Source organism: Monodelphis domestica, chromosome 3 (assembly GCF_027887165.1).
Source record: "Monodelphis domestica isolate mMonDom1 chromosome 3, mMonDom1.pri, whole genome shotgun sequence".
Taxonomy (NCBI): domain Eukaryota; kingdom Metazoa; phylum Chordata; class Mammalia; order Didelphimorphia; family Didelphidae; genus Monodelphis; species Monodelphis domestica.
Window position 1 is genome coordinate 494,202,548 of NC_077229.1, and position 24,032 is coordinate 494,226,579.

At 38.8% G+C, this 24,032-nt stretch overlaps 1 protein-coding gene across 1 annotated transcript in view; it reads right to left on the minus strand.

The window, feature by feature from the left end:
* Positions 1-2,898: 2,898 nt before the first annotated feature.
* DMGDH (dimethylglycine dehydrogenase) overlaps positions 2,899-24,032 on the minus strand; it is a 112,820-nt gene continuing 91,686 nt past the window's right edge. Inside the window, 2 exon segments of the mRNA XM_056824802.1 lie at positions 2,899-4,300; positions 18,612-18,746. Coding sequence (XP_056680780.1) covers positions 4,091-4,300; positions 18,612-18,746 — 345 coding nt within the window. The 3' untranslated portion in view covers positions 2,899-4,090.

Consider the following 24,032-nt stretch of genomic DNA (forward strand, 5'->3'; position numbering starts at 1 on the left):
CTAAAAAGCCTAATTCTATATATTATGATGGTTTGAGCAGGAACTAATGTTTTCCATTCTAATCTTTTCCACCCTCTCCCCCAGGACCTTCCTGGCTTTTAATCTTTGGGGTGGGGGGAGATCTCTTCAGCCCTCCAGGCAGCACTGCTGCACTGACTCTTCTTTCCAGAACTTTCTCCACTATGCCCTTGTGCCACCTTTAATCCCCCCCCCAACACCCATTTTCAGCTCCCTTTTATGTGATCTTCACCAATAGAATATAAACTTCTTAAAGGTAGGAACTGTCTTTTGTTTCTATTTGTATTTCTGATGCTTGGCATGGAGTCTGATGCATAATAATTGTTTAATAAATGTTTGCTGTACAACATGGAAATAGGTGCTGATCAAGGACACAAGTAATACCCAATGAAATTGCAGGCAGGGTGGGTGGAGGGGAGGGAGGTAAATAATGTGATTATTGTAACCAAGGAATAATGTTCTAAATTGACTAAATAAACAAATGCAAATGGAAAATTTAAAAACAAATTTAAAAACAAACAAACGAATGAATGAATGAATGAATGAATGAATGAATGAATGAATGAATGAATGTTTGCTGTCTTCCTGTGTGCCTGACTTGTGGAAGGTGTTCTCCTTCCTGGCCATTTTCAAGGCTCTTTGACTCAAAAAGACTCCATGGAGCTGGCCTTTCCACACCATCCTGGGGGTGGGCATGGGTGCCAAAAGTTCAGCTCTCACTTTCACATTTAATGGTTCCTCTTGGATTTGGACTTCAGGCCATGATGCTTTCTTAGATGCTCCCAACAGATTCTAGTGGATGTTTTCCAAGTTGGACTTGGTAGCATCATTATGCCCAGCATGTGCTGGGATATAGCTTCTTTTGCCTGCAGCTGCACTGAGGAATCAGCATTCACGGTGATGGAGCCACTGCTCATGAAATACTTGGTGCTCATGCCCTCCTAAGCTGACTTTAGCACCTGAAGTGCTATAGAGAAGATCCCAAAGTTCCTTCTGTGGGTCAGGACATCCACCCGCTTCACAATCTCCCTGAAATTCATCTGAGTTGGGGAGAAGATGAAGGACATTTGACCAGGGGAAAGACCTGGGCTTGGTGGTAGAGAGTGGCACTGAGCAGTAGCACTGGACATTGTTGTTTCAGATCCTTAAGGTCTTTTCCAACTGAAAATCTTGGAATTCTTGACAGCTCTGCCCTACCAATCACCACCATTCTAGTACCAGCTTACATCTAGGAAAGGATAAGATAGAAAAAGGTATTATCTTGGGATGCTTTGGAAAATTATAAATTGGTTCTCAAATGAAGAGATGGGGTATCTTTCATTGTCCACTTCCCTCCTCATCCTTCTCCATCTTCAGTCACAAGTTTCAGGATGTTATTGTTATTGTCATACGATAACTGAATCACATGCTTTTACTGGGTCTTGTTCTTTTCCATGTCTCTCCATCTTTGATCTGTCCCCCCTGCTTGGGATATATCAACATTGGATTAAGAAGCATCCTCCAGGGTACAGCTAAGTTGCTCAGTGGATTGGGAATGGGGTTTAGAAATGGAAGGTTCTGGTGTCAGAAACTTGGGCAAGTCATGCAACCCTTACTGCCTAATCCTTACCACTCTTCTGCCTTGGAACTAATATATAGCATCTAAGATGGGAGGTAAAGATTAAAAAAAAAGAGAGAGAGAGAGAAAAGAAATAACCTCCCATGTGCTGTCTTTTTGTTGTTGTTGTTGTCGTTCTCCAAAATTAGGGCGAATTTAGGGACAATCCTGCTAGTTTAAAGGGGTTCAAAAGAACTACAGCATTTGGTTCCTCAGGCATAAGAGGAAAATATAGTTTATATACACACTGAGAAAGCAGTAATGGAAGCAGAAAAGCCTAATGATTAATTGGACATGGCACACTTCTGATTGATTTTATAGTGAACTTGTTTTCTAGTTATTGTACTGTGACTGTATAATCATAATATATTTGTGTCTGGATCAAAGTTAGGGAGGAGGGAATGAGCACTTATTCAGCATATATGTAAGCATACGCATGCATATATACTCTATTTGCAGAGCAAATACATAAGTATATATTAATGGATTAATATATTATATGTATTCATAAGCATTTCTATATTACTTTGTGCCAGGCACTGTCCTGAGTGCTTTTTGCTGATATCTCATTTGATCTTCATAACAACTCTGTATGGTAAATCTACTTATGATCCCCATTTTACAGTTGAAGAAACTGAGGAAAATATAAATTAAGTGACCTACTTAGGGTCACAGAGGCAGTCATAGTCTGAGGTCACATATGAATGCACATCTTCCTGACTCTAAGCTTAGAACCCTATCCATAGCATGGTTCAAGGGAAAGAGTACTGGGTCTAGAATGAGATAACCTGGATTCAGTTCCTACTGACACTTAACTACCTGTGTGACCTTGAGCAATTTACCTAGCTCATCTGTGCCTCAGTTTCCTCATCTGAAGTCCCTTTTAACTCTAGATCCTATCATATTCCTCCAACCAGACTGTAAACTCCATTAGAGCATGGACTCATTTGATCATCTTTGTGTCTTAGTCTAAGGAGGGACTCAATGATGATTATTTACAGAGAAAAGAAGTGGCATCTACTATTTATTGTTGGTCAAAAATCATTAGGAAGGCTGGCATGCTAATTCATAGAGAAGGCCATCCTATAAAAGTTCCAGCTAGTGGCAGAGGTCCTAAATCAGAAACATGCTGAGATGATGGCTACATCTTCATTTTCCTCCTGTAATGGTCTACCCAAGAAAACCAGTAGGTTTGAGAGCCCCAGTGTCTGACCACCATCTTGTATTTCATAACATATCTGAGATCGGCAAAATTGTCAGGTTTCTGAAATATACAAATTAAGAAGTGTTGTTATAGTTTATTCATTCTAACTGTAGGGTTTTTTTCATGTTTCATATCCCGTTTTCTTTAATAACTAGCAAATGTATTTGAGCAAAAAACATACATTCCACATACTGGTTGGTTATAAATAGTGTCACCTTTAAGAAAAGGAACATTTTGGATTGGTTCAGCCAAGTAGACCCAAATCATTTCTGAAAGTCGAACAAAGAATAATTTCCAAATGGATTTCTCACTGTGCGTAACGCTAAGTGCAGCCCTGTCAGCTTTTATACTTTATTTTGACCTGCTTTGTAAAATGATATTCAGAACAGCTCAGTGTGATGTCAACTTCCATTAATTCTTTCTTCAACGATAGGTATTCATTATTCAAACCGTGTTTCCACTGGCACAATCTATTTATGCTTCAGTTTCTTTGCTGAAGGTTTGGAAGGAACAATTCCTAAGGAAGACTATGTTCTTTCTTCTTAGCAATTTTTCTCCTAAAACGACCTTCCAAAAGGACAATAAAGATTGTTCTGTAACAATGTCTAAGTTGTTTTCCAGGCAGATGTTGTGAAAACATTTAATATTCCTTAAATTTGAAAAGACTTGTCATTAAACTAGTCAAGTACTAAACTAGTTAAGCTTTAAGATTATTTCTATTGTGATCATTTTCTACAATTGCTTAGTTGGATAATCTGACATTGTCTAGTAAAGAGCATCTCACAAGGCAATAAATGCTCTTGCTTGTTTTTATATGAGACATGAACAGAACTACTCTCTCATTGATTTGTGAACATAAAAAAAATACATGTTTAGAAAACCACTTGTCTTCTAACAGTTATGATGATTACATGTTGGAGGGAAAAAGCAGCTTCTTGGGATCTTTTTGCTGATCCAATACTACATGATACAATACTTAAGAAATAAATTGTCAGTAAATTTTTGGTTTGAAAGAACAACATAAATCATCCATTTGAAATTCTGCCTTAAAAAATTTAGAAACCAGTCAGGGAATAGGGGAAAGGGTTTTAGAATGGACTTAAATCTGGATTTGGTTGATTTAGAAGTTGATTCATTAGTGGAATTTGAGGGGGGAAAATTCCTCAGGAAAATACAATGATTCATAATACTGAGAACAGTCACATAGACACACAATTTGTAAAGCAGTTGTAAAACTATTAAGGTCATTTCCCCCTCCTTTTCTTTCAGATTTAGCTCTTCCCAGCCTTTTTCTGAAGCCGAGTTCTAGTTGGCTCAGTTAAAACCAGTGGTTCTTGAATGATGGTTGCTGGGTAATTTTTGCCCAGTAGTTCGACTTCCAGTCTCTGTCCCACTTCACTAAGCTCCACCGGGACATAAGCAAAAGCCAGACTCTTCTGGATGCTATAACTATAGCTTCCAGAAGTAGTGTTGCCAACAACCTGAAAGACAAAGAAAATAATCCTCATCATTTGTGTCTCTCACTTGTGGAGGGTCATCTATATACTAAAATGTGTGTTCCATTTATCCTTGACCATTCTGAGTAGAATAAAGTCAGTGTGGATAACCACTCATATTTTATATTGTGTTATTCCTTTAAGGTAATACTCTATTAAATCATGATATACTATGACCTAAGACAAATGGCTTCATTTTTTTGAGGAAGGGAAAAATATCTATTAAATACATAGTATGTGCCAGGTAATGTGCTAAGAACATTTGATCAGGACCTCAGTTTCTTCAGCTGTTTTCGTACTAGATAATCATTTAAATCCCCTCTAACTATTAGTAACTGTGATCAGGCGATACATACATATTTTTAAATAATTGTTGACTTTGCTTAGACTGTCAGATTTATTGGCATCTAATTGGGCAAAATAATTCCTAATAATTGCTTTAATTTCCACTTCACTGGTTGTGAATTCACACTTCATTTTTGATACTAGTAATTTGATTTTCTACTTTTTTGGTTCAAATTAGTCAATGTAGTTTTTTTTTAATAAAACCAGCTCTTTGTCTTATTTATTAATTCCTTACTTTCAATTTTGTTAATCTCGCCTTTGATTTTCAGGATTTCTAATTTGATGTTTAATTGGGAATTTTTAATTTGTTCTTTTTCTAGTTCTTTTTTAAATTTTTATGTACCCAATTCTTTCATCTGCTCTTTTTCTAATTTATTGATATAAGCATTTAGATAAATAATTTTTTCCTTAAGTACTGCTTTTATTGTATCCCTGAAATTTTGGTGTGTCAACTCCTTTTTATCATTCTTTTTTAATGAAATTGTTTCTGTGATTGGTTTTTTGACCCACTCATTCTTTAGGATGAGGTATTTCACTTCCAACTAATTTTTAGTTGTTGTTTTTTCTATAGCCCTTTGTTGAGTGTAATTTTTATAGCATTATGGTCTGAAAAGGATGCATTTAATATTTCTGCTTTTCTGCATTTGGCTATGAGACTTTTATGCCCTACTATTTATGTCCTATTGTATTCTTTTTCATTAATATTTTTATTACTAGAACTTATTTCCAGGTATCTCAATCACTCTCTCCCCTTCCACACTATAAAAGCCTTTCCCAGCCTTTCTCTGAAACAGGGTTCTAGTTGGCTCAATTAAAACCAGTGGCATAATCCAGCAAATAGATATGTATATATAAATTATGCTTGTGTTTCCATTTTTCAGTTCATTCTCTAGAGGTGAATATTCACAAGTTACTCTTCAAATATTAAATCTGTAGCTACATATGTGCTCTCTTGGTTCTACTTATTTCACTCCTCATTATCTCATGCAGATTTTTTCAGGCTTTAAAAAAATTAATCTGCTCATTATTTCTTATGGTATAGTAGTATTCTATCATAATCATATACCACAATTTGTTTAGCCATTCTGCAATTGATGGACATTCTCTCAATTACCAGTTCTTTGCCACCACAAGGAAAACTGCTATAAATATTTTAGAACATAACAAATTATTTTCCTTTTACTTTGATCTCATTGGGAAATAGACCCAGCAATGTTATTGCTGCATCAAAGGGTATACACAGTTTTATAGCTCTCTGGGCATAATTCCAAAATGATTGTATCAGTTCACAGTTCCAACAAGGCATTAGTGTCTTCACTTTTCCACATCCCCTGCAACATTTGTCATTTTTCCCTTTGGTAATTTTAGCCAATCTGATGTGACTGGGTTGATATCTCAAAATTGTTTCCTAATCAGTAGAGATTTAGAGTAATTTTTCATATACCTATATATGGCCTTGATTTCTTCATCTGAAAACTGTTAACAACTTTTGCTCATTTATCAACTGAGGGATGGCTTTTATTCCCATAAATTTGACAATATTCTCTCTATATCTTAGATTTGAGACATGTGAATGACTGAAAAATTTCCCCCAATTTTCTGCCTTCTTGGCATTATTTGTTTTATTTGTACAAAACCTTTTTAGTTTAATGTACTCAAAATCATCCACTGTACATCCCACAATGCTCTCCATCTCTTATTTATTTACAAATTCCTCTTCTATCCATAAATCTGATAGGGAATATTTTCCCTATTCTAATTTGATTATGATATTTTCTTTTATGTCTAAATCATGTATCCATTTTGATCTTATCTTAGTGAGTGGTATAAGACATTGGTCTATACCTAGTTTCTGACAAACTACTTTCCAGTTGTCCCAAAAATTTTTAGTAAATAGTGATTTCTTATCCCAATAGCTTAGATCTATACTCTTGTCACCCACGAGTGTTCCACATCCATGATCCAGAATTCCAAAATTACTTTATCTACCTATAATATCTTATCATTCCATCTTGACCTGTGCCTCATTCATCTTAAATCTTTTCTTCATCCTTATTGTGACCTCCAATCCCATAACCTCTCAGGTTTACTACCTACCCCCCACTCTCCTTGCTCTGGCTTCCCATGTCTTCCATCCAATCTTGACAGTTCAGTGTTACTTTGTTCTCCTTGTTGTATCCCTCGCTCCCTTGATCTATCACTGTTTGTGTTTTGCCAAACCCCAGCCCTGAATTTCTCTTACCATCTGACTCCTCTGTTCCTACTCACATACTGGAGGAAGTCATCTAACTGCCCCAATCACCAACGTTCACAGCATAGAAGTCATTCTTCACTCCTCAGTGATTATCATAGCTAATCTGTTGCCAAATTCTATCATTTCTACCTAAGCAACTTTTCTATTATATGTCTCCATCTCTATTCACAGGTCCATATCATCTCACACCTGAACAATTGTAATAATCTTTGGATCATTCTCCTTGCCTCAAGCTTCTCTCCATTCCAGTCCATTTTCCACTTAGCTACCAAAGTAATCTTCTTACAGCTCAGGCCTGACCATGTCTTCCCTCCCCTACTCCATAAATTCCAATGGCTTCTGTTACTTCTAGGATCACATATAAAATCTTGTTTGGCTGTTAAAGCTGCTACAACCCTAGTCTCTCCCTACCTCTCTAGTCTTCTATACATTGCTTTCCTCCATAAACTCTATGATCCAGCAATATTAGTTTTCTTCATGTTTCTCAGACATACCACATCTTTCAATTCTTTCACTGACTGTCCCCCATGCTAGGAAGGCCATTATGCCTCGATGCCGACTTCTGACTCCCCTGGCTGCCTTCAATATTCAAATAGTCAAATCCTGCCCTCTTCAAGAGATTTTCCCCACTCTCCATCCACCCTCCACTATTAGTGTTTTCTCTCTCTGAGACTTCTTACCATTTACCTTGTACATATCTTATATGTACCTAATTATTTATAAGTTCTCTCCTGAATTAGAAAGTGAGGTCCTTGAAGGACCATATTTTTACTTTTCTTTGTATCTTTAATGCTCAACATAGTTCCTTGAAAGTAGCAAGTACCCGCAGATTGGACACACTACAGACTCATGGTATATAATCCCAACTGGGTCCTCATTGCAAAAAGGCAATACTTTCACCCTTTCCTACTATACTCTATTATAGGCGGCAAAGAAAGTGTTCCCAAATTTCACTTCCTTCCTCAAGTCTCTTCCCATCCTCTCAGAAGGCCTTCTCTTATACATTATTGAGGAAACAAAGATCTTTTGCAATTCTCCCCTACGCTACATTTCAAAACCTCTTAATATCATCTTCATTTTTATCTGTCTGCGGAGACTTCAGTCTCTGATGAAGAGGTTTCCCTCCCCCTTACCAAGGTTAACATTTCCACATTGACACCATCTTTTAATGTCTCCTGGCAAATTGCTTCCACAATTGTATTTCTCAGTAATCTTCAATGTTTCTCTATCTACGAGCTTCTGCCTGTAATCTCTACTCATGTCTAAAAGGCTGGAAAGTTGGTTGGCTCAGGTTGTGAGGGATCAAACCAGGAAATAACATTTTATCATGGATGTAATCCAAAGCCACTGGAGTTTATTGAGAAGTGGAGTAATATGGTCAGTTCCGTACATTAGGAAAATGATTTTACAGCTGCATGGAGAATAGAGCAGCCTCTTAAGGCTGAGAGGCTTAAAGCAAGGACACCAATTAGGGAGTTATTTCATCAGATTAGACAAGAGAGAACTGTGGGAGAAGAGAGAAAAAGCTGGTTACAGTATGTTATGGAGGTAGAAATGACAAGATTAGGCAACTGACAGGATGTGGGGATATCTGAGGTAAGGGTGAAGGAAGAGTCAAGGATAAAGCCAAGATCATAAATTGGGGAAACAGGAAGAAAGGTAATGCTTTTCACATAAATATGGACATTTATAAATAGAGTGGATTTAGGGGAAAGATAACAAGACCCGTTGAGTTTGAGATGTCTCCTGGACATCTGGTTTGAAATGTTCAATAGGCAATGGAGGGAATGAAGCTTAACAGAGAGAGTGGGACTGGATATTTGGATCTGAGAGTCATAAGCATAGAGGAGATAATTAAACTCAGGGAGCTGAAGGGTTCACAAGAGATATAGCACAAGGAAAGATGATGATAGTGATAATATAAATAGCTTTGATGAATACTTTAAAGTTTGCAAAGATCCTGGGCAAGTCACTTAATCCCAATTACCTAGCCTGTCCCACCCTTCTGCCTTGGAACAGATACTCAGTATTGATTCTAAGAGAGAAGATAAGAGTTGAAAAAAAAAAGAGATGAGAAAATGTATTTTCTTCCTTTGTGGCAGGGATAGGGGATTATAGATGTGGAATGTTGCTTCTGCTGTCAGAGTCCATGAACTGCCTGATTTGAATGAATTGTGATTTTCTCTTCTTTTTAAAAAAATCATGGTATCCCAGAATCCTTTATTCCTTGCATTAAGGAGGGGAATAAGCATTCTTGGAGAGGAATGTTATGTAAAAATAAAAGGGATCAATTAAAAATAAATAAAATTTTTGAAATACTGGGGAAAAAAATAAAGTTTGCAAAGCACTTTACAAATATTTCATTTTATCCTTACAACCCTGGGAGGTAGGTGCTATTATTATCCCCATTTTACAGATGAGGAAATTGAGATTGAAGGAGGTTAAGTGTTTTAGCCAGAATCACATAGCTAGGCAGTATCTGAGGCCACATTTGAACTCAGTTTAGCTTTCTATCCACTGCATCACCTAGCTGCCTATAAGGACTGGGACAGAACCTTGAGGAGCACCCATAGTTAAAGGTTATGATATGGATAGTGAGCCAGCAAAGGAAACTGAGAAGTAGCAGTTAGACAGTTAGGAAAATCAGGAAAGCTGTTTCATGAAAATGAAGGAATTGGGAGGAAAGGGTGACCAATAATGTCAATGGAGCAGAGAAGTCAAGAGGAATGAGGAGTTAGAAAAGACTGGGCAATTAAGGCATTGCTGGGAACTTTGAAGAGAGCAATTTCAGTTGGAGATGAGGTCAGAAGCAAAAGGTTAAAGAGTTAGGGAGAGGCAGGGAAATAGAGGCAAACCATGTAACCAGTATTTTTCTAGTTTGGCTCAGAAAAGGAAGAAAAATATGGGGTTTGAAGGTTTGGGGTGTTTGTTTGTTTAAGAGTGAGAAGCACTTGGGGGAGTCTTACAGTGGCAGTAAAGAAAATCATAGCTGAAGAGCAGTTGACACTTAGGGGGGAAAGGGGCCAATCTTCTGAAAACAGAAGGAAAAAGGATTAAAGGCATTTCTTTAGAAAGGTTAGACTAGCAAAGAGAAGGGCCATGTCATCACAGGAGACTGAAAGAAAGGAGGAAAGCATGGGAGATGATGTTGAAGGGCTTCGATCGGAAGAGAACAGAAGAAGAAACTCAGTGAACAACCTCATCTTTCTCAGTAGAACAAGGTTTACAGGAGAGTAGATGGGGGGAAGGAGTGGGACAGGATGTTTAAGGAAGAGAAGAGGTTTGGAAGAGTATCTGGGGGGGGGGGTGAAATATGAAATCAATTCAAGAGAAATAAAAAGGGCTGCCTTGCTGCAGTGAGGGCCCCATTGAAGACAGATAATCTAAATTAATAGCATGCTCCAGGCATCATTAAGTGATTTCCTACTATTCTGTTCGGAGCACCTGAGTGGGAGAAGAGGGAGAAAGATGGTGGTAGTAAACCAGGGATGAGCAATGGATAAGAAATGGAGCTACAAGGGTGTGAAGGATTTCAGAAAAGATTAGTTAACCACAGGGTGGAAATTGAGAGGGGAGGAAAGCTAAATCAGAGTGGGATTAAAGGAGTCTGTTGTATGGATTAAGAATCAGATCTAGAGGTGGGAAGTCCTGGATTCAAATCTTGCCTTAGATACTTCTAGCTGCATGACCCTGGGCAAGTCACTTCACCCCCATTGCCTAGCCCTTACCACTCTTCTGCCTTGGAACCAAAACACAGTATTGATTCCAAGACAGAAGGTAAGGGTTTTAAAGGAAAAAAAAATATTTAACTGCTTTTCACAAGATGATATATTATCTTTCTTTCTTTTTTTTAATCCATACCTTCTGCCTTAGAATCAGTACTGATTCTAAGGCAGAAGAGTAGTAAGGGCTAGGCAATTGTAGTTAAGTGACTGGGCCAGGGTCACAAAACTATGAAATGTCCGAGGTCAAATTTAAACCCATATCTTCCAGATTACAGTCTTGATGCTCTAGTCACTGTGCTACCTAGCCATGCCTAAGCTGCTATCTTTTAACCAAGGTTTAATTATTTCAGATCTTCCTGGTCCCAGATTAATTTGCATGCATGGTTTGTTTCATTTTAAAAAAAATCTTTAGGGAAAAAAGATTTCTCAACCTAAATTTTAACTTGTTCTTTCCTAACCACTTCCAGATTCAATTAAATCCATTCCCTCTCCATCCTCAGTGGATTTTCAGATCATCTCAGTCACTCCTTTTATGGTTGCCCTTCATATACTTTAACATAGCTATCAAACTGATTGTCAGCCTTCTCTTCTCCAATCTGAATAATTTTAATTCATTAAGCTTTTCTCCAAGGTCCCATTTCCCAGCCTGCTAATCATCTTAGTCACTCTCCTTTGGATTTTCTCAGAGTTCTCTACATTTCCCTTGGGTTATAGAACTAAACTGACTGGCTTGGGAAAATCCTATAGAAAGGGCATGGGCCTTGAGGTAAGACACTTTGGGGTCAGTTTTGCCCCCAGTCAATCAGCCAATCAATAAGCATTTATTTATTTATTTATTTTTTAACTCTTACCTTCTGTCTTGGAATCAATACTGTGTTTTGGCTCCAAGGCAGAAGAGCAGTAAGGGCCAGGCAATGGGGGTTAAGTGACTTGCCCAGGGTCACACAGCTGGGAAGTGTCTGAGGCCATATTTGAACCCATCTCTGGGCCTGGCTCTCCATCCACTGAGCCACCCAGCTGCCCCCTTCCTCCACTACTCCTGTTAGGGAGAGTTTTCACAAGCCTAAGGTAGAAATTCCATCTAACCACTGAGGTCTATTTAGCCCATCTGTTGAGACAGTTTTACCAGGTTGTGGCCTCTGAGCAAGTGACACCTTCTTGGGACCACAAGGGAGGGTTGTGTATAAATAGAAAATTTCGTACCTTTGAACTACATCTCCCAGCATCCCTTTCCTCTTTCATCCCCACCTGACCTCCTTGCATAACGTATATAGTTGTGTGTAGCCCCGCCTCTCACTCTTCTCTCCTGACCCCAGTTCAGTTCGCTCCCTTTTTACTGTAGCTTTTTATTTTAGTTATTATTAATACATCTTATTAAATATGATACTTGGAGTTATCGTGTATTAATTTTTAAACTTACCGTTGGGTGATAAATGGATAAACAGCCCTGAAAAGGGTTCAGCCTTCATCCCGGAGGGGCTAGTCTTCCTCCGATGCCCCGTAGACCCCACGGGACCGGAGGGAAATAATCAATAGAGGGAGGGCACTTGAATTAAGAGGGATGGGGAAAGATGAGAAAGTGGCGTTGGAGCAGAGACTTGAAGGAGCGCGGTGACATCAAGAGATAGAGATGAAGAAGAAGACCATTCTGGGTATGGGGGATAACAGAAAATGCCCAGAGCCAAAAGGTAGAGCATCTTGCTTGAGAGCTAGCGAGGAGGGCAATGACCCTGAATAAAACACTATGGAGGGGTGAGGGGTAAGAAAATTGGGAAGACAGAGGAGAGCTAAGTTATGAAAGACTTTATGCACTATATCTAGTGCATAAAGTCTTTCATTTTTTTATTTATATATAATATATATTCAATAGAGGATTTTCTATTGGATCCTGGAGGTATGGAGAGCCAGAGGAGTTTATTGTGTAAGAGGGTGACATGGTTGGACCCAAACCTTAGGAAAATCACTTTGGCAGCCCTCAGTTAGCTATAAGATCCAGAATAATAGCTTTAACTCTTCTGAAGTTCTTCTGAGCTTTAAATTCTACCCAAAGTTAGATTACCGGTAGATGCTCTTTAAGATCTAAACTCTATGATTTTGGGAGGTATGATTCTGACTTATAAGAACATGGTAGCCTCCTAGGCATAAACTGATTTGATAGACTTATAGATTTAGAATTGGAAGGGATTGTGAAGGCTAAGATCCTTGCCCCAAGCCCACACTACTTACTATCCATCATGTCACCCCAGTGCTCAGTATGGCTTTAGGTGGACCCATTGTCCTAGTTCTTCCTCACCAAGGTGCTGAGTGAGAGAACCCAGTTTCCAAATGGAAAACTATCTCAGAAAGTGTTTTAAAAAAGAACTTACTACATGCCAGGCTCTATGCTATGTTTTGGGTATTCAAAGATGAAAAGGAATCCTTCTTTGCCCACAAGAAGCTGACTTCAGTAGTTGTTCAGGCGTTCAGTCATGGCTGAATCATCATGACCCCATAAACCAGAGCTACCCATGGGATTTTCTTGGCAGGCGTTATTACCTTAGAAGTAAATAAGTTATCTGAGGCAAATACAGGGTAGGTGACTTTAGAAAAGGCCCTCAAATATCACCCTTCCTTTGGTGATTGTATATGCCTCATCTCAGTGTGACATGATGTCCAGTCCATTCATGAACAAAAGAATAAAAACCTTACAAAAGAGGGAAGGAGTCTTAGAGGTCGTCCTTCCAACAGTCCTCATTTTACAAATGAGAATATTGAGAACCTGAGAAGGGAAAATGACTTAAGGTCGGTCACTCTGCAGCTAGAAAGGAGCAAACTGGGATTTCCATTCAATCATTTACCAAGTGCCTCCTACTCCAAAGAAACTGATCTTAACTAAAGTGGACGACCTGGCTAGACTTCCCTTTCTGGAAAGACCTTACCCTTTCACTGTGTCCTTTGATTAATTGACTAAATCAATAGATATTGAAAGAGATGTCCTGCAGACATCTCAAACACATTTCTTTTTTATTTATTTAATTTTTTAAAAACGTTCTGTCTTAGAATTATTTCTGTGTATTGATTCCAAAGCAGAAGAGTAGCAATGTGGGTTAAATGACTTGCCCAGGAACACACAGCTAGGCAGTGTCTGAAGCCAAATTTGAATCCAGGACCTCTGGTCTCTAGGCTTGGCTCTCAATTTACTGAACCAATTAGCTCCCCCTCAAACATAGTAAGTTTCAAACAGAGTTCATCTTCTCTACCTTGCCCCCCAATCCCTGGAAAAAAAGTAAAAAAAAATTTTTTTAAGTTTCTATTTCCATGGGAAGCATCCACCATCCTTCTAGACATCCAGATACCCAACATCCTCCTCAGCTCTTCATTCTCCCTCATCCCACATCCATTGCCAACTCTTATTGATACCGCTTCCACAACATTTTTGGCATCTTTCCTCTTAGATTACCACCACCTTACTTCAGGCCTCTCCTATTTCTATAAGACTCTCCTAATTGGTTATAATGCCTCAAGTCTCTGCCTTCTCTCATCCATCTTCCACATAGTAGCCACAGCAATAGTATTAAAGCATAGGGCAGACTCTCTCACTCTCCTTTCCGATGAGCTTCAATAGCTCCCCATTACCTTCACTATCAAATATGAACTCCTCTATCTGACATTTAAAACCCTCAACAATCTGTGTCCAACCTATCTTTCTAGCCTTATTATATACACTACTCCCCTTCACATACTCTTCACTCAAGTCAAACTTTTCTTGCTTGGTATTATATCCTGTCACAATTGATCCTTTATTCCTGGAATGTACTCCCTCTTCACCCCTACTTCTTAAAATTCTTAGTTCAAATCTCTTCTTGATCATCATCTCCTAAGTGAGACAATTCCTGATCCCCTTAGCTACTGAGTGCCTCCCCACAAGAAAATTACCTAGTATTTACTGTATGTGTATTTGCATATACTTCTATGTACTTCAATGGGAGCTTATGAGATCACTCCATAGACTTTAAACTCCTTGAGGACAGTGACTGTTTCATCTTTTTATTTGTATACTCAGTACCTGAGAAGGTGAAGTGACTTGTTTAAGGTTACATCACAGCTAGGAAATAGCAAACTGGAATTCCCATCCAATAATCATTTACCAAGTACATCTTGTTCAAAAGAAATCACTAGGTAACACAGTGGATAGAGTATCCAGCCCAAAGTCAGGAATATTCATATTCTTGAGCTATGTGACCCTGGAAAAGTCACTTATCCTATTTGTCTCAGTTTCCTTATCTATAAAATGATCTGGGGAAGGATATGTCAAACCATTCCAGTATCTCTGCTAGGAAAAACTCATGAAGAGTCAACATGACTGAAAAACTACTGAACCACAAAAACAACCCAGCCCCTAGCACAATATTTGGCTAGATTGCTGGTGGAGTTGTGAATTGATGCAACCATTCTGGAAGGCAATTTGGAGTTATGCCCAAAGAGCTTTAAAAGACCGCATGCCCGTTGAACCAGCTAAACCACTACTAGATGTATATCCCAAAGAGATTAAAAAAAAGTTTGTATAAAAATATTTATAGCTGTGCTGTTTGTGGTGGCAAAAAATTGGAAAATGAGGGCATGTCTCTGGATTGGGGAATGGCTGAAAAAATTGTGATATATGTTGGTGATGGAATACTATTTGCTGAAAGGAATGATGAACTGCTTGATTTCTACAAAAACTGGAAAAACCTCCATGAACTGATGCAGAGTGAAATGAGCAGAACCAGGAGAACTCTGTACACAGAGAGTGAAACATTGTAATAGTAATAGACTCTGCTACTGATAGCAAAGCAATAATCAAGAACAATATTTTGGAACTAATAAAAAGGAATGCTATCCACATCTAGAGAAAGAACTATGGGAGTAGAAACACAGAAGAAAAACTTATCATTTATCACTTGTTTTTATGAGTATATGTTTTGGGGTTGTGTTTTTTAAAAGATTACTACAAAAATGAATAATATGGAAATAGTTTTGAATAATAGGACATATATGAACCAGTGGAATTGTTTATCAGCTCTGGGAGTATGGAGGGAAGAGGGGAGAGAGAGAACATGAATCATATAACGGTGGAAAAATATTCTTTTAAAAAATCAATAAAATATTGTGAAAAAAATAATAAAAACAATATTTGGCTAGTCTTAATAAGTGTTTCTTCATTAATTGGGCTTTGTGTTTCCCATAACAGATATAGACTAACACAAAATAGGAGCTTATAAACAACTCTAATAAAACAGGGAAATGTAGTATCTCCTCCCATCTCTCCTACCCATTCTCCCCTCTTCCCTCCTCCAACATGATCTTGTATATTCCCAAACTCTTGTCTCTGGGCTCAAAATTCCTGCACATTTTCTTGTTTTATGTCATCTGGGAATTCTTCATAGGAGAGAAAGAATTGCATCTGGGTCAGATATTCCTACAATATTTCTAGAGTTCTATTGTCTACCATACATTTTACCTATGGAAATATTCTCTAGTTTTCTCTTTCTCTCCCTCAAAAATAAGCTTCTTGAGAATTCAGTCTATCCTTTTTCTTTGTTCATCTTTGTTCCTAACACAAAAATTGTCATGCAGTAGTAGGTGCTTTAAAAATGATGAAGTGGATGAAAAGGATTGTTATAATCAAGGAGTAGGAGGAGTGGACAGAGGATATCAACAGAAAGATCAGTTCCTTGGATGAGTAGAATAGGGAGGAGGTAAATAAATACAGTGTTGCGATAGGGTCTAGATTGTTTTTGTTGCGACATTTTAGTTGTGTTTGGCTCTTTAAGACCCCATTTGGGATTTTCTTGGCAAGAATACTGGAATGGTTTGTCATTACCTTCTCCAGATCATTTTATAGATGAGGAAACTGAGGCAGACAGGGACAAGTGACTTCACAGGGTCACACTGCTAGGATGTATCTAAGGTCATATTTGAACACAGTTCTTCCTGACTCCAGGCCTGGTGCTCTACACCGATCCTCCTAGCTGTCCTAAAAGGTCTAAGAGTCATGAGTGAAAACCTCATGCTTTGAGTCTGGACACATCAAGAAACTGAGATTTCAAACACTAACTTAAAGAAAATTGTGCTCCAGGAAAAAAAGAGAGCTCTCTGACTGCTGCCCATTCTATAATCTACAAAGAGGGCATATGTGCCAGATGTAAATCATCCAAGGCAAGAATCATGCCATGTCACCACTTCTGCAGAAATCAGTTATCTCCACTTCACTCTTCCCTGGCAGAATTCGTTTCCTGTTGCCCCCGGCTGTCTACCCACAGCCCTATAATAATGAGTTGCTATGGAAACAAGCTATGACATTACTTTCACAAGTCTGATTCCAAATGTTTCATCTTTATGTACAAAGATAAGAATTATGAGAGTCGGTGTGGAATAAAGGAAAGAGAGCCAGTTGTGGAACCAGGTAGACCTGAGTTCAAGACCTACCCTGAACACACACTGTCTGTATGACCCTTGCTTCTCTCTCATTCCTCTGGACAATTCTGACTATAAATTGCAGAAAAGGGTGCTGAATCATATTAGCAAAGAAAGGAAGGGGAAAGTTCCCTCATACCAATGAAATGTCAAGTCTCTCTGATGAAAATGATCTCCTTCTGAAGGCTCATTTATAACAGAGAGTAAAAACCCCAAGTTTCCCCCAAAATCAAATGTTAGATTTGTCAGCCAGTCAACAAACATTTACCTACAAAGTACCTACAAAGGGGCAAGTACTGTAATAGACTCTAGGGATTTGGATTCAGAGGACCTGATTTTGAATCTCTGATATGCCTTTGGCTACATGTGTATCCTTAGATGAGTTACTTCAGGAACAGTTAAGTGGATCAATGGATGGAGTGCCAGGACTGGAGAAGAAAGGTCCTGGGTTCAAATGTAGTGTCAGACACTTTAATAGCTGTGTGACCCTGGACAAGTTACTTAACTCATTGCCTAGCCCTTACCACTATTCTGCCTTGGAACCAATAGTTAGTACTAAGACAAAAGATAAAGGTAAAAAAAAAAGATAAATCAGTTCACTTCTGTCCCCCATTGTTTCCCCTCAGTAAAAGGGACTTCCAAAGTTCAGTTCAGCTCTAGACCTCTGGTGCATTTGTTCAGTTTTTACCCTCAGATCTGGGAAGGGAAGGTGAGGACTATTCAGCCTCTCCAACAAGGAATCTAGAAACCTCAAACTTCCAGTAAGATCTGATGAACCCCAAGTTTTAGGGCTAGCTTGTAAGTTGGAGACCCCAAAGGTGGTACTTTTTCCTTGTTCCTGTAAGAATTCATCCTGAAGGGAATCTCAGGCTAGCAGTTTCAGACTGAATAATAGACCGTAGTACGGTAAATGACCGCTAGCGCGACTCATTTTGCCTTAGAAGCTTCCACACTGTACCACATTCCCCTTTTGGGGATCGAACTCAGGACCTTCAGTTTAGGAGATTGACACTCTGCCTGCTGCACTAAAGAGGAACTCCGCCTTGGCTTAGGCTCCACCTCCAGTGGATTGTCATTTTCCATAGGCTCCATTATTCAGTTTGAATCTGCTAGCCTGTGATTCCCTTCAGGGTGGATTCTCACGGGAACAGAGAACAAGTACCAGCTTTGGGGTCTCCAACTTCCAAGCTAGTCCTAAAACTTGGGGTTCATCAGAGCTTACTAGGCTACAAGTTTGGGGTTTCTAGATTCCGTGCTGACAAGACCTTTCTCGGTCCTCTGAGTTTTAGTCATAGCTTTTGTTTCCTTTAATCCGGGCACGCGGTGTTCCAAAGTTTCCAGAATTATTATTATTTTCCATTTTCATCCGTGTTCCGTTCTTCTCTGTGTCTTCGCATGTCAGTCCATAAATTATATGCCTGCTGCCCAATTGTGCGCTACTTGCCACCAAGGAGAGCGGCAGCACAACCTAAATTAAAACCACTTGAAACCCAGTTGGTTTGCGGGCTCTTCGTCACATGCTCTGTGCAGGACTTACCTTGCCATCATGCCAGATGCTTTCATTTCCCTCTGGATCCACATGATCTGTCTCCAAGGTGAGGTAGACCAATCTCCGTTTGAGCCCCTTCTCTTTCATCAGTCTCAGTGCTTGCTTTCCTATGAAGTCTGCTGGCTGCAAGAACGCCAGATAATGATGATAAATGATTGTTCGGGCACTGTGACAAGGTTATCGATGCAAGCATTTAAATTTGTCTTTATGATTTTCTCGCCAATTAAACATTAAATAAAAATACAGATTAAATCAAAGGGCTGGGCAAATATTTCTCAGTCTCAAAATGACATTATCAGCTACTTTTCCCCCCTCAAGAGCTGTTCGATTTCAGTCTAATAATTTGTAGTGACAATGTTGCCCGGGGTGTATGGAAAACAAGAAAACAGAAGTCGCTGTCTTGTGCTTGGGGGCCAGTGATGGTGACCCTCATGCCCAAAGATTCCAGCTTGGAGCGTTGGCCGTTTTTGCTTGCGTTGCAACTCATTTCCCATCTAGAGTAAGCAGATCACTAGGAAGTCATTGTCTTGAAAGAAGTAATAGTTTGACTTTCAATAAGCTACTTTGAAAAAAATATCCTAAACAATGGTCCCTAGTGATTTTTATTGTGTTACTACACAAATCAATACTGTAATTAATATTCCAGATTTAATCAAAGCAGCCCAGACCGGAAAATGAGGACTTAGAGATGGCTTTCTTGGATGAAAAGCTCTTTAATAAAGGCAGTATAGTACAAAAGAAAGGTTTGGCATGGCTCAAAATAAGAGCTATAATAAGAAACACTCCTATCCTGCTGAGGTGGCAAGCCTGAAAGTGTTGTACTTAGCATGTATCTTCAGATTTTTTTGATGTTTTTTTTTAAACCCATACCTTCCATTTTAGAATCATTACTGTGTATTGGTTCCAAGGCAGAAGAGTAGAAAGAGCTAGGCAATGGGGGTTAAGTGACTTGCCCAGGGTCACACAGCTAGGAAGAATCTGAGTCCAGATTTGAACCCAAGACCTCCCATCTCTAGGCCTGGATCTCAATCCACTGAGCCACCCAGCTGCCCCCTTTTTCAATGTATTGATCAATTATGCTGATTTTTTCCCCTTAAAATATTATTTGTTATATGGTATGGCTGTCTGAGAGAGGAGAGAGTGGTACTGGGGGAAATTAAGGTAACAGAAAATCAAAATATATCAATAAAAACTTAATTTCCAAAAAAAAGTACTATAGAGTCAGAAAACTTGGATTCAAATCTCAACTCTGTGATCTAATTGACTTATATGGCCTTGGAGAGTAAATACATTAAAAAAGTCTGAGGATATATGCTATGGATAACACTTTGTATACTATGCCCCAACTTAGACAGAGGTTCTTAATTAATTATATTTTGGTTATATTTCAATAGAATTGGTTTCTTTTGTTATCCTGCATATTTAAAAGCATTATTTCTTGGAAGGACCTTTGGCTGGACTTCTACCTGACTACCAAATGGGCCTATGATACAAAAAATTAAAAAGGTTAAAAATACCAATATTGAGAGAGAATACATTATTGTTGTTGCCTTTGTTTAGTTGTTTTCAGTCATGTCAGACTCTTTAGGAAACCTTTCAAGGGTTTTCTTTTTTCTTTTTTTTTTTAACCCTTACCTTCTGTCTGGGAATCAATGCTATGTATTGGTTCTAAGGCAGAAGAGTGGTAAGGGCTAGGCAATGAGGGTTAAGTGACTTGCCCAGGGTCACACAGCTGGGAAGTGTCTGAGGCCAGATTTGAACATAGGTCTTCCCAACTGCAAACCAGATGCTCTTTCCACTGCTCCATCTACCTACCCTAGAGGCTTTCTTGGCAAAGATACTAGAGTGGTTTTTCCATCTCCTCTAGATGAGGAACCTGAGGCAAACAGGGTTAAATGACTTGACCCCAAGGGTCACAGAGCTAGTAAGTATCTAAGCTGGATTTGAACTTAAGACTTCCTGACTTCCTGACTCCAGGCCCATCACTCTATCAAGTGAGCCACCTAGGAGCTCTATGATACCTTAAATCCTTATAAATTTTCATTAATCAAGCATTAATTAGCACCTATATGAGAACAATACTATGTTGGAATTGGAGGTAGCTGTAAAAAATAGACTTGAATCCAGGACTTCAATCCCTAGAAATCCCTGCTCCACTTCCCCAGAATGCTCTCTAATCTCACTGAATTCTCACCTGGGCAGAGAGCGGGATGGGGTATTTAAACCTGGTTGTAAATAGGCTCGGGCTCTTTTCGACTTCCGTTTTGGAGTAGACGCATCTCTTTCATGATGTGAGGTTATCTTGTCTAGGCCTCTCTGGCCTAGACATGTGCTCTCTTATTCTGTATTTTCTTTAATCCTTAACCTTTAATAAACCTCATAAAAATATAATACTCCTTGCAGAGAGAAACTAATTTCTATCTTGCCTCAGTTTCCCAAAATTTTAATCTTTACATAGCCTAGATAAAGAAAGAAGAAGAAGTAGTCTGAAGGGTGTGGGAATGTGGTTTGATAAGAAATTGGAGAAGTTGATGCATAAGACATACGCTAATATTTGCCTATTTCCTGATATTACCAGAGCCAGTCCTAAGGGATAATATAAGACATCAACTAATCATCATGAAAAAATCAACTTTGACCTCTCTTTACAGTTCTGCATTCTCATCTTCCCTTAGCTGCCTATAGGCTATTCCCCATTTGGAAGTGTCTCCTCCCTATCCCCTCTACTTCAAGCTTCAACCTGTCTAAAACTGAGCTTATTATATTTCCTCTTAAACTTGGTCCTTCTGATTTTCCTAACTATCAGTAGGATGAACATTCAGTCTCCCCTGACTGAAATCTTGGTATCTCCTTCCATAGTATCTTTTGAATTTCTTCCACTCTCTTTCCACTTTCCTCATCATTCAATCAATATGTCTTATTGTTATTGTTATTATTCAGTAATTTCAGTTGTATCCTACTTTCGTGACCCCATTTGGAGTTTTCTTATGAAATACACTGAAGTAGTTTGCCATTTCCTTCTCCAGCTCATTTTACAGATGAGGAAACTGAGGCAAACTGGGTGCAGTGCCTTGCCCAGAGTCACTCACCTAGTAAGTGTCTGAAATCAGATTTGAACTCAGGAAGATCAGTCTTCCTGATTCTGGGCTGGGTGCTCTTATCCATGGTGCTACTTAGCTGTCTCAACAATCTTTAGTGGTTCCTAATTAATTTATTGAGTAAATTTTGAACTTCACTATCCATCAGGACTCTTCACAATCTATCACCATCTTAACCACCCAGCCTTATTTTATACCAGTTTCCAATGTATTCATTGTGCTTCATTCAAACATAAATACTCTGGTCCTTAAATACATCCTGTGGTGTCTCACCTCTATCTCTTTGTTTACACTGTTCTCCATGCTTGAAATGTCAATTCATTGGCACCATGTCCTGAGGAGACAGAGTCCCTCCTCTCAGGGTACTTACATTTACTCTACCAGAGGATATAACATATAAACATATAAAGTCAATGCAAAAGTGCAGCAGCAGCTATCTCAGACCCAGGAACTACTGCTACATGATGAACTGGACTCATGATGAACAACCAGAAGGAAGGGAGATAGAGCTCATTTGGAAAATTGTGCAGGGATTTCAACGATACTCAGCTGCTCTGGTGCATGAAAATCCATCCATTAAACACAAATGTGGTCCACTGGATGTCTCTGATGAAGACAGTGAAGAAGAGTGGCAGGACCACACCAAGTACTTAGGAAATCTATATTGGAAGCATCACAGTCTTGAAAGCAACAAAAGATCATTTTATAAAATGTACTAAGAAGAGGAATTGCCCCCCCAATAGAAAATATCATAGAAAATTATTTTTTACCTCGAAAATGGGAAGTCTCTTTCCATATCACCCATTTAACCCTTATCATCTGCCTTAGAATCAATCCTGCATATTGGTTGCAAGGCAAAAGAACAGTAACGACTAGGCAATGAGGGTTAAGTGACTTGCCCAGGGTAACACAGCTGGGAAGTGCCTGAGTTCTGATTTGAACCTAGGACCTCCCATCTCTAGTCCTGATTCTCAATCCACTGAGCCAACTAGCTGCCCCCCTACTCATTTTTTAAAAGTCCAAATCAAACATCACCTCCAAGAACAGTTTGCTGAGCCCCCAAATTACTATCAATCTCTCCTTTCTGTCTCCATGGACTTAAGAAATCATTTATTTTTTCAATTTAATTTACCTTAGTTTTTATTCCCAAATTTTCTCCCTTCCCTTTCCCTACTCATTGAGAAGGCAAAAAACAAACAAACCAACCAACCACAAAACCTATTACAAACATGTATTGTCATGCAAACTAAATTTGGAAGGAAGGAAGGGAGAGAGGAAGGGGGTGAAGATAAAAGGGAGGAAGGGAGGGAGGGAAGGAGGAAAATATATTTCAGTCTTCACTCTGTGTCCACCATCTACTGGGTAGTAGATAGCATATTTCATCATGAATCCTTTGGAATTGTTTTTGGTCATTGTGTTGGTCAGAATTCCTGTCATTCAGAGTTGATTGTTCTTACAATATTGTTGTTATTGTATTATTCTCCTGATTCTGCTCTCTTCACGTTGCATCAGTTCATATAGGTTTTTTTCCAGGTTTCTTTGGAACCATCCTGAGATGATGCTTTTTTAATAATATTGAATTATTTCTATTCTTAAGTCCTGAATTAAGGTTCAGACTCATCCCTTGTTCCTCCTAAGAAATTAAGAGAAATGCCTTGCATTTTCCACTATGGGAAAATGGGAGATTGGGATTATGAGGTTCCATCTAGCTAACCAGCATATGCTAGCTGCATCATAAATGAGACTTTAGACCACTCTTAAGAATCATTGGAGAAGGACACTTATAATAGGGCAGAACTAGATTTTGCACCACAGTAACTGAGGGAGAATGAGACCTATATGTCTCTGGCCCACCATCACCAGGGGATGGGGAGGAATTGAGAGTCTTGATGGATCATAGGGGCTATTCACCATTTAGTGATGCCTTGGGGTGTCCAAGGGAAGGACAATGAGTTTCCAAATTGTACTTATGGACTTAAGGGAGGGAACTTTGGGGTCTTTTATCACTGAGTAAGGTCATTGACCAATTAATTCATTGATTAATGCTAGCCCAAGCAATAAATTGATATTTTTATCCAGAAGCTAGTCCTTCAGAATTTTTAATTGTTACAATCCCCTCTATCATTTCTTATAGTACATAGTATTCCATTTCATTCATATACCACAATTTGTTCAGTCATTCCCCAATTGATAGGCATTCCCAGTTTCTAATTCTTTGCCACCACCAAAAGAACTGTTGTAGATATTTTTGTATATATTAGTCACTTTCTCTCTCTTTGATCTCTTTTGGACATAAAACTAGTAAAAGTAT